At 39.7% G+C, this 13,064-nt stretch overlaps 1 protein-coding gene across 4 annotated transcripts in view; it reads right to left on the bottom strand.

Annotated features, from left to right (window-relative positions):
- Positions 1-2,836: 2,836 nt before the first annotated feature.
- The window catches only part of FNBP1L (formin binding protein 1 like), a 33,081-nt gene continuing 22,853 nt past the window's right edge, over positions 2,837-13,064 (bottom strand). For 3 of the 4 annotated variants that reach the window (XM_042462269.1, XM_042462270.1, XM_042462272.1), the window contains 5 exons: positions 11,172-11,281; positions 10,319-10,451; positions 8,910-9,004; positions 7,562-7,710; positions 6,475-7,162 (listed from right to left, as the gene is read on the bottom strand). In XM_042462269.1, coding sequence (XP_042318203.1) covers positions 6,984-7,162; positions 7,562-7,710; positions 8,910-9,004; positions 10,319-10,451; positions 11,172-11,281 — 666 coding nt within the window. In that variant the 3' untranslated portion in view covers positions 6,475-6,983. Of the gene's footprint in view, positions 5,108-6,474; positions 7,163-7,561; positions 7,711-8,909; positions 9,005-10,318; positions 10,452-11,171; positions 11,282-13,064 lie in introns of those variants that run through there. The other variant, XM_042462271.1, reaches the window with a different exon arrangement.

Consider the following 13,064-nt stretch of genomic DNA (forward strand, 5'->3'; position numbering starts at 1 on the left):
AGATAGATAGATAGATAGATAGATAGATAGATAGATAGATAGATAGATAGATAGATAGATAGATAGATAGATAGATATCTTTGCTTTCCATTGCTTCTTCTAAAATGCTGTTTTAGGTTCTGCTCATCCCCTGCCTTGACTGCCACTCTGAAGCCTTTCCTTGTTCACGCCTCTGTTGTCTAACTCCATGATGCTATAACAACACTAGAGCTGTGTTGGATCAGAATAGTCCCACAATAGCCAAACAGATGCCATGGGGTAGCTCAGAAGTAGGGCATAAGCCCAATAACACCCTACAGTTTTTAAAAGTAATTCTGTTCAGTGTCCATTACTACAACTTGTGGAACATGCCTGTTTCTTACAACATGCCTGTTTCGTCTGCTTAACACGTCTCCTCAAGTGGATTATGTTGTTATAGGAAGCTTATGTTGGTTTAGTGGCCACGATCCAGATTTCTTCTTGGAATGCAACAGGATGCAAGTTTTAGCTTTTGTTCCCGTTAAGTGGTTATAGCCATAATAATTAATTGGTTATTTTAAAGTAAGAGGAAAGTTTGATATTAACATGTAACATGTAGAATTCTATAACACTTTAAAAGTTCCCTCCCTCTACACCAATCCTTCCTTCTGCTACAATTCCCACAAATATGCTGCAGCTCTGAAAGATCATCCGTGCTCAATATATCACTTCACAGCAGGCAAACTGCTGCTCCAAGAAGTAAATGGTCAAATGAAATAGAGCTGGCACAAGCACTAGCAGGCTAGGTGTCTTATGACCTGCATGCTAATACCGAACACCCTCTGTCACATTAAAAAGAAACAAGAAATAGCGCTGCAATGTCATAGCATCTATTGCCTTTTGACTGCTGGCATAAGTGTTTATTATTACATTTTGGCAGAGATCTATGTAACCCACAGGTTTGGGATTAAACTGGGTAATACATAAGTCTCCACCAGCATAATTACACTGATCATAAAGCTGGAAGACTGCTCCTTCTTCTCTATCCCGCCCCTCATGTACAATGGTGGCTATGGGAAGGGCATCCTGGGAAGAAGGAGCAGCCTCTGACTAAAATGTAAGACTCTTCTCCATGAGCTCAAAGGCAACCTATCAGTGGCTTTGGGGACAGAGCTGCACTTAAAAGCCCCCTTGGTTGTACCCAGGGTAAAGGCACAGCCACTGGATACCTTCTTGCACACATGCTGGCATAAATAGGAACTGCAGTAACATATCCCATCTATAGAATTGTAGAGTATTTATTATTGAGTGATGTGGCATTGTTTGGATTTATTGACTCATGCCAAAAGGTCTTAGGCCACCTCTGTCTCCCTGCAACAGACTTTGCTGGTGCAGAATGGGTGGAAGAGATGGATGGATCCCTCACAAATAGAGTATTAGTTGTATGCCTTCCCACTGTGCCTTCCCATCCTATTATCTAACAATGACCAGTATACTCTGTCAGTGACTGGGAAAAAGGAACACATCTGTCTTCCTTCTTGCATGCTGGGAATCACAGTGGTGAGCATGGCATGATTCCCAAGATAGACCAAACAAGCAAACCTAATAAAAGGCACTTAAATCAAACAAGGGTGACTGCTCACAGTGTTTGACCTGAGCAGTCAGTTGGAAAATGTGAAGCTTCTCTTTTAATCAGGTAACGGACCAAAACAATGGTGGGGGTTTAAAAAATGCTTTTAAATCCAATACCCACCGATCAAGGGGGAAAAAACCAATTACAAATCCATGCCTTTCAGTTTACGTAGGTGCCATAATCTACTACTTTAAAAAAATGTTACTAAGCTCCGGTTCCACTCCTTAATGTATGTGCAGACAGCAGAAATTGAAGCACCATATTAAAGAACTTCTTTGCTAGAATCTCTCGGCCTGATTTTTACATGTGCTGCTTAGTTCTTTAATTACTTCAGCTGTGTAAGTAAGTAGAGTCACAGTTTGATACCTGCAAACTTACTTCACCAAGTATCAGCTGTGCAAACAGAAAGGGGTCCATTGTGTTGGGTGATTGGGCCATGAGTGGATGATATCTGCATCCTGCTCCTGCCAGCCATGGAGGCTGCAGTGAGCAAGTTCAAAAGCGGTCATGCTTGTGAACATCACAGTCTTCCTGACTGACAGGAACAGGGGTGGAGTATTGTCCATTTGTACCCTTATTGGCACACTTGATGCCAGGTAAAGCAGCTCTGAGGGGCAGTTTTGCTTGTGCCAATAGTGCCATGGTTGTGACTACCTGGGGACCATGAATGCAGCTCCACTATGGATGTGTACCTCCCAATTAGGCATCTGGAAACCTATTCCTCAATTTAGGCCCCTGTCTGCATCTGGACAGCAGTTCCACATGCTGCAAAAAAGCCATCACAAAGAGTTCTAGGATGCTCCATCTGTTTCCCTGTGCTGGCTTTTCCAGTCATATGTATCGTTCAAAGAATTCTACACTCCACCCACCTCTACATACCAGATATAACAATGCTGCTTTTTTGTTACAGCATCTCTAACCCTGGCATTCCAAAACGACTGTTGTTACTAAATGCTCTAAGCCCCTCAGTTTGTTTCACTCTCTACCTCCTACACCATGCAAAGAAAGCCAAAGTGGAAATGAATTAAAAGCAAAATGACAGTAAACAACTAACTATAAAATGATCATGTAAACAAACTGTTTAACTTGGGGGATTAAAACTGGCACCGCGGTTTAAATCTGTCTGCATTGGCAGCGCAAAAAATATCACTGTTGTCTTTCATACACAAACTGAATTCATTTATGCTTTTTCCAAACCCTCCTATTCCTTTGCCTGCAACAGAAGACAACAAGGAAATGATCAGGGCCATGAAAAGGTTATTTAATTTCATGAAAATATTCTCAAGAGAACCACTATTTTTTAACAAAGTATTGAAACATTTAAAAATCAGCACGTGCACAAAAGATTAAAAATTACTGGAAAGTTGTAAGACTCAAGACAATTCATCATGTTCAAAATTTCAGAATAATGATTTTAGCTAACTGTACAAGTACAAAGATCCCCCCCTCCTATTTAATAACCCTCATAAAGGTTGTATTATACCACAGGGGGAAAAAAAGGCTCTGAGGAACCATATCCTGTTCCTAGAAAAACAGTAGCATGAAAGAACTGTTAGTCCTTTATGAGAAATGTTGTAAGAAGCCCACAAGGTTATTAGGCAAAATCCACAGGGCTCTTGGCTGAAAAGAAATACTGAGAACATATCATCATTATATTTTAACTTTGAAATAATAATTAAAAAAGTTAAATTGATCTTTTAAAAAAAAACTCATGTAGTTTTGTCAGTAATGAGTTAAGGTCACATTATATAAATAACCCTGTTTACAATATCCAAAAATTCTAAACCTTTAGTGTTTAAACACCCCCCATGTAAATACACTAGGTCATCTGTGTAATAGTGGCACATTTAATAATCAACGGAAGAAGACTTCCACACAATAATCACACAGATTTAGTTTTACTGGTAGTACGATTGCTAATAACACTGAAAAAAAGAATCCTAAAAGAATCCAGCACTCCTGTGTCCAAATATTGCTTCAACCCTCATCCCTACAAAAGATTTCTTATATATTACCACAAACAGCAAAAAGCTGGCTTAGGAAACTTGACTTACTGGTTTCTCCTTCCCCCCCACCCCTTCTCCACTTCCCCTATTCTAAGCTTATCCTATTTAGTTTACAGGTTGGATGATTTTCATTAACAGAATTCACAAATGTCAGACAAAACAACATGAGCAACATGGGGTGCCGCAGACAACTATATTTACATGTATAAACATTTCCAAATCTCAAGGTTTACAAGTAAAAGTGCACATAGATCATTACAAGGTTATCACTCCAAATTTCAACCGGTCCTTACAATGAAGCATCACTTGGAAACAGACTAGCACTGCAGTTAATCAGAAACTGGAGTCCTTCCCCAACCCCAACACACAGACACACACACACACACAAAATAAAGACACAATCGAGAGAGAGAGAAAAATGGTCCATAAAAATCCTATTAAAAACATTCATTAGACGTAAAATGAAACTGATACATGGAGTTCATTTTCAATGCATAATGTTTACAATGCGCCATGTATCATGTCATGGTAGAGCTCTAGAAAACATCTACCGTTGGCTACCAGCAGCTGCAGCACTGTAGAAGGATAGATTCAGGAGGTCAGACGGAGTTGAGACTCAAAGCCCTTCATGGGATACTGAAGCGGTAGTGTTGGCAATCAGCAGATTTAGGCACTCGAGAGTTTAAGGCAGCATCTGAATGGCAAGCACTTGTCTTCTGAAAACAGTCGTTTGTCTTGTAGTGGAAAAAATCTGTGCTGTTATCCGAGGTTTTCAGTGCTTGTGAGAAACTACTGAGGTGCTGAAGGTGGGCTGCAGTCGCCTAGTGCTGAGATGTGCTTGTTTCCCCAAAACAAAATGAATGTTAAGTTCAAATAAGTTATAATGCCAAAGAACTGGAATGTAACGATGGTCATAATGAAAGGCAAAAAAACACCATGTTATAGCAGCATACATAGGTACTGAAATAAAAACTTGAGTGCTGGAGACATGTAAAGTGGATTGGCTACAAGTGCAGAAGAGGAGGAAGAGCTATGGAAATACAAAACATTAGAATACAAAACATTAGGCAGGCATGCCTGACACATATCTAGACATGCAGGAGAAGGTTAGGGCGAGCATGGAGGTGGCACAGGCAGAGACTGTCAATGACATGGTTTGGATTCAATACCAGTTGAAAGTGGGCATGGAAAATGAGACAGCTGAAAACAGCCAATGTATGATGCAACTGGTGAAGAGTGAGTAGGTTTTTTTGAGGCCATGAAAAGCATGTCTTTTCAGGATGGATGGTGGTTTGGTTCTGTTGGAATGGAGCTTTAGTTTACCACAACTATTTTGAACACACACAGAAACACCAGCCTTGTTAGTGAGAAATGTATGCCTGCATGCCATCATGCAACTGGCTTCCCCCACCCACCCAATCTCGATGGGCCTAGCACCCTCCCCCCAAATGCAGCTGCATGTAACCTCCTTCAACATCTCGCCCATTTTCTCAGACCCCGCTTCAGGAACCTGCAGTCCAAGAGGAAAAAACAGAGAAGAACAGAATTACCAGAGGCCTTTGAAAAGAGAGAAGTGCACTCATTTTTTGAAAAAGAAAAAGTCCATCTCAAATGGCTAGAGAATAAATCCCTTTACGCAAAAGTAATGGCATAGAGTTTTTTTGACCTTTCTCCACATCCTACTTTTCAGAGAGCAGTTCATTTAGCTGTGGATTAGTGTAACTTAGATTCCAAGTCCATCCTCCCAAAGATGTAGGTTCCAGCAAAAGGAACCACATTTCAAGCATTTTGCATATAGTCGCACCCATCCCTTAGACTAAGAGTCATGTGTTCCTGACCCAGTGATCTGTTCCAGGCAGCGTGTCCATAGGAAACACTCAGTTTGCAATAGCATCCCATTCTTTATAGTAAAAGGAAGTTAATCTGCATCCACATAAGTTTTGTGCATTTACATTGTGTCCTCCTATTAGAAGGAATAGGACCATCCACACCAATTAAAGATCTGCGTGCACATGGCATTGGGATGCACAATTTTCTGCACATCAAGCAGAAGCATTTTCAAGGATGGATTCATCAGCTACATTTTAGGAACTGAGCAACCTTGATAATGGATCCAAACAGAAATAAATCAGGTTGAGTACACATAAAGAGCCAGAATTTCTAAGAAGAAGAAAGAGACCAAAAACAGGTACGCTGCCATGCTGTGCCACATTCCCTATGACCACTTTTCCTGAGTACCTTCTGCATTTTATCATTTTTACAAGTGCAGATAAGTTTCCCTAAATAAAACTTACAAAAATGTTTATGGAACAAAGATGCTTGCAAACATGAGCTGCAATCCCCACCCCATAATCCCATTATGTGCAGAAAATGGGCTTGAACACTTGCAGCAGAAGGTTCTCCTTTGTCTTCTGAACTAGAGTTGATGGCAATAGATTGTGTACTGCTTTCGTGAAATACAAGTGATGCAGCAACAGGCAGAGAAATAAAAAGGAGGAGGCTGCCTTTCAGAAAATAAAAAGTAAGAGTTGATCTGCTTGTTCACTTTAATATAAATTGAGTTTAAAAGGACACTGGAACAGATTATTGTCTGGTGAATAGGGCAAGGTTATCTAGAGACTGTACACTTGCCCCTTCATATTTGCTAGGGTGAGGGGCACAAGACCCCCATGAATATGGAAACACCGCAAATAACAAAAATACCATGTTGTTACCTGAGAGGACACCTCTCTAGGAATCTCTAGGTCCTCCAGCGCAACTCTGTCGTCGACATCAGACAGACATTGACCATAGAACTGCACTGGAGGAGCTACAAATGCCTAGTGGAGTATTCTCTCTAGGAATCTCCAAGTCTTTCAGTGCAAAGTTTAGCTAAAGTTGACCATAGAGTTGCACTGGAGGTCCTAGATATTCCTAAAGCAAACATATTAATCAAATCCGTGAATAATCAAATCCGCAAATATCAAAGTTGCAAATATGGAGGGATGAGTGTATATACTAATAATGTGACAAAACAATGCATTCTTTAAAAAATTAACATCCATTTAAAATCTTAAAATGAATAGAAAACTTTACAAAATTTAAAATTAAAGAAACCAAGAAAATGTAGAAACCTGGTCATTGATTGCAAGAGAATACTTGAAATCTCATAAGCTGACAAAAACAGGTAGAGAAATAAGTCAGGCATGGCACTGGCCATAAGGTGTAGAAGAAATGAAGCAAAATACAGATGCGTTCTTCCAGTTTCAGCATTGATGTCTCAGCTTGGGCTCACATAGTGAACAGCCGACTGAAAGCACTCCTAAATGCTCTAACACTTCTCATCCAACTGTATGTGCTTCAGTATTCATTTAGGAACGTTCACTGGTAAGCTGACGGACTGAAGGTTAGATATAGGTTACTGCACCTTTACTGTTTTTCTCTAGTGTTACGTCTATGTAGGAGGTTGGCACGTATCCTTCTTCTCCATTTTGCCTCCGAGCTCTTGTCCATCCATCCCCTTTATCTTCCTCAATAATGTACAGAACTTCTCCTTCTTTCATTGCTAGGGTACCTTCATTGTGTCCTAGGGGAACAGGGAGAAAAAAATCTCACATCTCTGATAGGATTGAAAGCAAGCTTTCTGTTGCAGCACTCAGTTTCTATACACAGGAGGCAACATCAACTCTGTGCTATGGAACATATGTTCCAAATGTAGGCCAGGAGACAAAAATCTGGTCTTTTGCTGTAAAGCTGCCAATGGCTGTTCCTCTATAATAACATATTTACTTTGTTACAATGCAGAAATACTATTTTACCTTTAAACAAAGATGATCATCATTTCTTAGAAACTAAACTGGATGCTAGAAAAGTTTAAGTGCAGATAATGATTTAGATAAGACAAAAAACAGTTTATCTTTCACACAGCACCTTTCATGCACATATACAAATGCACACCCAACAGTCGGCCTTAATTTAACCTTACCATCAAATGGGTAGATTGCTTTACAGTGTCCTATAGCTGGCAAAGGGTCATCATCTTCAAACTCATCGTCAAATTCATTATGAGGGCCATGCTGCTGTGGTGGGCTTCGGACTTCTTGATTGGCATCGTCTGTATAACTCCCCTCAGGGCTGTAAAGAAATTGTGAACACAAAAGACCTCAATAGAGCCAGTGTATGGTGGTCTAAGTGTTGGATTATGACTCTAGAGATCAGCACTCGATTCCCCACTTGGCCATGAAACTCCCTGGGTGACCTTGGAGCAAGTCTGCTGGGGAACATGGAACACAAAGAGTGCGTACCATGTTTCCAAGCAGCATTATATTCCCAGAAGTCTGCTTGGAAGTATGCTTTTGCTGGAAAATAAGAACACATGTTCCTTGCACCCCATGTTTATGAGTAGGATTGCTGGGAGTTACAATAGCAATGGCTGCAGGAGGAGGGTGCAGCTCCCAGTGGATTCAGTGCAACCCCGCCTCACCCCAGGAAGCTGCTCACTTGTACCTAAAAGCATCTGAAACTGGCTGAAAGCATTTAGGGTGAAATACTGAGGGGATGTGAGTTGACACAACCTTGGCATCCTTGTAATTTCTTGAAAAATAAACATCATTTGTAATATATTTAGCATCTTCTTCCTGATAGCTCAGGATGCTTATTTTTTATTGACAGTGTTCTTAAAATGGTACATCAGAGAAAGAACAAGAAAAATCAATCAACAGAGAAATAAAATACTGTTATAGCTTGCTACTCTATAAGGTGCCACAAGACTTTTTATTGTTTTTGCTGCAACAGTTTAACACATCTCCCCATCAGACATTGGAAATGTCAAGAAAATGAAAGAGTAGAACAAAACTGGAGCCATTTAATGAAAAAGTCCTATAATGAACTCTTGAGAGGATATTTTCCTATGGCATGGGGATTTTGCCTGCAAACCTGAGTTAAGATGACTAGGGAGAGCAGAGGGTTCATGAAAAGAGACGGCCATTATTTTAATGTGTTGACACATCAGGGAGCAGGTATATGAGAGAAGACTGCAGACAAGATTTGAAGTCTTCCTTACTTAGCTACAATGTGATATGCTATTTTCAACTCTAACATCCACAGTGTTTTTTCTATAGTAAAGTAATTTCAACTACAGTGGCAACATCACTATGAGATAAATTATAAACCATTAGAACAGGGGAAGAGTAAGGAAGGAAGCCAAATGGAACAAGGTTCTTAAGAGATTCTTTGCCAAAAGGCAGACTTTTGATAGACTACCAATGGGAATGCTGAGCATTTTTGAAAAAGAAAACTACAGACACTACTGTAAAAAGGTTTAATATAGTCACCTTTCTCTTCCTTGGGTTACAAGATGGTTGATGTCACTACTGTGTCTTCTGTCTCCTCTTGCTGCTACTTTTCCTTCAACTTCAGAAAGCCAGGCCTTGAAAGAGAAAAAGAGAGAGGGAAAACAGACAAAGAGAGAAGTTATCACTTGGCATCATACAAAAGTAGAGTTTTGACTAAATTTGATCCTAAATTTAGCTATCATCAGAACAATGGTTAAACAGAAGGTGGATCAGGAAAATTTCCGACTCCCAACTCTTTGATAATAACAGAAAAAACAAAATAAAAATAATAACCAAATGACCCCACAGCACTGCTCCTGCTCATTATATAGCTAAAATTTAAAGAGCTTATGGTGTCACCCCAGAGCAGATGTTCTCAATGAGCTCAGTTCAGTTCTGCCATTGAAAAACTTTCAGTTCAGAATTCTTCAATTCTACATTAATTCTTTTGCTTCAGTCTCTAGTTTGCGGGCTTCAAGAAACTAGCAAAAACATAATAAATTCCAAAAGTGTGATGCTAACCCACCCTGGCACTAGACAGACACAGGAACCCAGAACTCCTGAATTTTTAAGATGTCAAAACAAACATATCTTGACTGTTTTTGAATAATGGCATGTTCAAATTATTATTGGAAGATTCCTATCAGATTCACTGAAAGACGAAGGCTTTCGTGGCTGGCATCCATTCTCTGAAGATGCCAGCCACAGATGCTGGCGATACGTCAGGAAGAAACTCTTTTAGGACATGGCCACATAGTCCGAAAAACCCACAAAAATCCAGTAGATAAAGACTTTTTCAGTTTCTTTCAACTTGTTCATTTACCTGTTCTGAAAGTCTCCAAATTAATTTTATTGTCAAGATGATCTAATATATTCCCAGAAGTACACCAGTTATCATTTGGGGTATTCTACCATAATGGTATTACAAAACTGAGTCCAACAAAACATTTTTATATTCTTCCAATGTTCTTCCAGCTGTTCTGTAGAGAATAGCTAGGTGCATGCCTGGCTTCAGTGTGGGCACTGACCACCTTTGGCATCCTACAGGCAAAAGTCAATCATGTGATTTTCATCATCTGCTCCTTTTAAACTAGACTGAAAAATAGGACCAACAGGGTAAAAACTGGAGACTATTGCAAATGGGATGAACTGTAGTAGCAAACTTAAAACAGGGGTAGGAATTGCAATGTTGCTGAAGTTCAGCTCCAGATGTTGTTGGATTGCAACTCCTAGCAGCCCTAGCCAACACAGCCAATTGTGAAGATGGCTGGAGCTGTAGTCCTAAAATATCTGGAGGATGGCATGATTCCCACCCCTTGAAATACCCCTTTGGAATATCGGAGAATGCCTTGTTCTGAAAATCTTGACTACTCCTCTTAATGTAATACTGTACAATGAACATTTTTAACCTCATTCTTGTGAATTTCCATTCGGAGACGGTCCATGTTGCTCATGGTCTCAGCCAATTTTGGCTGGAGACTGCTTGGATCACCCATCTGTGGATTTTTTTCATACACATCTTTCATTTTGATCAGTGCATCTCTATAGGAAAAATGAATAATGAATTATTACATACACAGGGCTTAGAAATAGTTAAATGTTTCAAGTGGGGAAAAACAAGAAGAATCTTCTACTCTACTAGTTATTAATTTTTGAGGGAATGGTGGTGAAGGGGAGAAAGAGAGACCATGATCCATGTTGCTAACACGGGAGATATTGTCAGTTACAAAAGTCTGGAAGTCTGATTATCAATGACTGAGATTTGGCACTGTTGTAAAGTTCCACCAGACAAAACCCCAGTCAGTCTCTTTATCTCTTTACCTTCCTCCTGCATGAGCACCTAACATGACTAAAGGTTCGGGGAGGATGGTGTGTGATCAAGAAGCGCATGGAAATATTTCTCCAGACGGATAAACAATGACAAAGGCACCCTCCACTACCTCCTGGGAATCCTCCAGAGATATTGGAGAATGATGTCAATGTTGCAGGGTACAGCCAGGCACTCCTTGCTTGGCTCCCTGCCCTTTCTAGGGCACTAAATGATCACAGAGGTGATCATTACACAGAAGAGATAGTGCATACCTTCTCTTACCACAACTACAAAACTGAAAATTAAGAAGAACTGCATGTGTATGCTACCAACAGGATGCTAGCTAACACTTTAAAAAAATTAAAGCTTTGTGAAGAATTCGTAAATTAGTGATGTACAAGAGGAAAGAAGTAAGGGAAAAGGAAGTGACAAAAACAGAAGAGCAAAAATACTTTTGATCTGTCTCTTTCTGTAATTCTCTATTAAGTTCATCAATCCGCTGCTGGAGTTTCTTCCGTCTTTGTTCTGGTGGCAGGTGGCTGAAATCTTCTTGTGCAGGACCCTGAAACCAAGTGAAATACAACTCTTAGAAGATAAAGCTACACACGGGACATTTCTACAGCAGCTCTCATACTACCAACAGCATTTTTTCACTGAAGCAACATTATGGGACTCCCCTGCCCTCCTCCCTTCAACACATACAACAATCCTGGAAATCATGGCTCCAGAAAAATACATTATCTCATATTGAATTGTGGTCTTGATAGCCTGTTAATTCACAATCTTCTGCTCCCATCCATTTCTGCAGCCCACATTTGACAATGTGGCACCAGTACAAGCCCTATACTTTCAACAGAAAAAACACAGCACAATAAACAACAATTTCCACGATTCCCTAGCACTGAGCCAGAGCAGTTAAAGCCATCTCAAACCGAGTTATTTCTGCTGTGTGTTTTGGACCCAAGAGATACAGCCAAAGCTTCCAAAATCCTAAAATAGGGAGATCATGTGAGCCTAAGGCTTACTATAAATTATACAAGTCACACAAAACATACAGGGATTTAGTGAGGTATCTGAATATGGACATATAGTTTAGGATGGACTGTAGGAATAATGGTCATATTCACCTTATGTAACAAATAAAACCAATGCTAGCAAAGTGGGTTCCTACATAACAAAAGCATGTGTCACAATATATTTGTTAGCCTATAAAGGGGTACAAACTTTTTGTTAGTTTTGGGGTTTTTTGACTGGCACGATAAAAAGATTGGAATATTTAACACTAGATAATTCTCATTATCCTGACTAACAGTGATGATGGGGAAAGGGATGTTTTGCCTCATACAAGGACCAAGCATTCCTCATTTTTGTAGTTAGCTAATTAGCTACTATAGTAAGCGCACAGTTTAAGCACATTTTAAAATATATGTATATATATAACAAGAAAGGAGAAAGAGGTACAACATCTTTTAAAACAATCCTTCTACAGCGATGAATAAATAGCTAAAAGGCTATCACTTTGCTTCTTGTGGAAAGACAGCAGAGAGGGGCCAGTCTTTTTGCTCCGTGGGGAAGCCCCATGGTCTGGAGGCTGCGGCTTCCCCACAGAGCAAACTAGGGCAGCGGGAGACTGCCCGCTTTGGGCGGTCTGTATCCCACCTCTGTTACATAAAGAAACCAGAAATTAACACTCTGTGGTTCAAATTGCAACACTGATTTATTTTAATTTGGCTTAAACTGTAAGTATCCATGGATTCTTTAACTGTCCACAGTTTGGAAATGTAAAATGAATAAGTAAGTCCAAAAGCAAAGCTTGATTTTGCCATTTTTATATAAGGAACATAATTTTACTACACCACTGTATTTAAAAGCATTTGAGAATCCACAGATTTTGTTATCTCTGGGGGGTCCTGGAAACAAACCCAAATAGATACCAAGGGCCCACAGTATGATCATGAACTATCTTCAGTCATTAAGACTAACCCAGCTTGTCTCGTTTGTGTGTGTGTGTGTGTGTGTGTGTGTGTGTGTGTGTGTGTGTATATATGTAAACTATGTACAAGACATATCACAACAACAAAGCAAACTAAAATAATTCATCTCACAAAGCCAGCTTGTCTCTTGTAAGCAACTACACTGAGATTTATTCACCCCTTTTGCCGCATAATACATCCGAACGAACAAGAAAGAAAAATAAAGTTAGATCACACATCCCTTGCCATTCAGTTGGATATAAATCTGTAAACCACTGACAATATTAACTAGAAACCAATTTTCTAAATTTCTTTAGCATTCTCTGGCTAAAACTTGCCAAATACCTATGCACATCTAAGAGAAATATTTAG

This window comes from Sceloporus undulatus, chromosome 4 (genome assembly GCF_019175285.1).
Source record: "Sceloporus undulatus isolate JIND9_A2432 ecotype Alabama chromosome 4, SceUnd_v1.1, whole genome shotgun sequence".
In the NCBI taxonomy this organism is placed as follows: Eukaryota; Metazoa; Chordata; class Lepidosauria; order Squamata; family Phrynosomatidae; genus Sceloporus; species Sceloporus undulatus.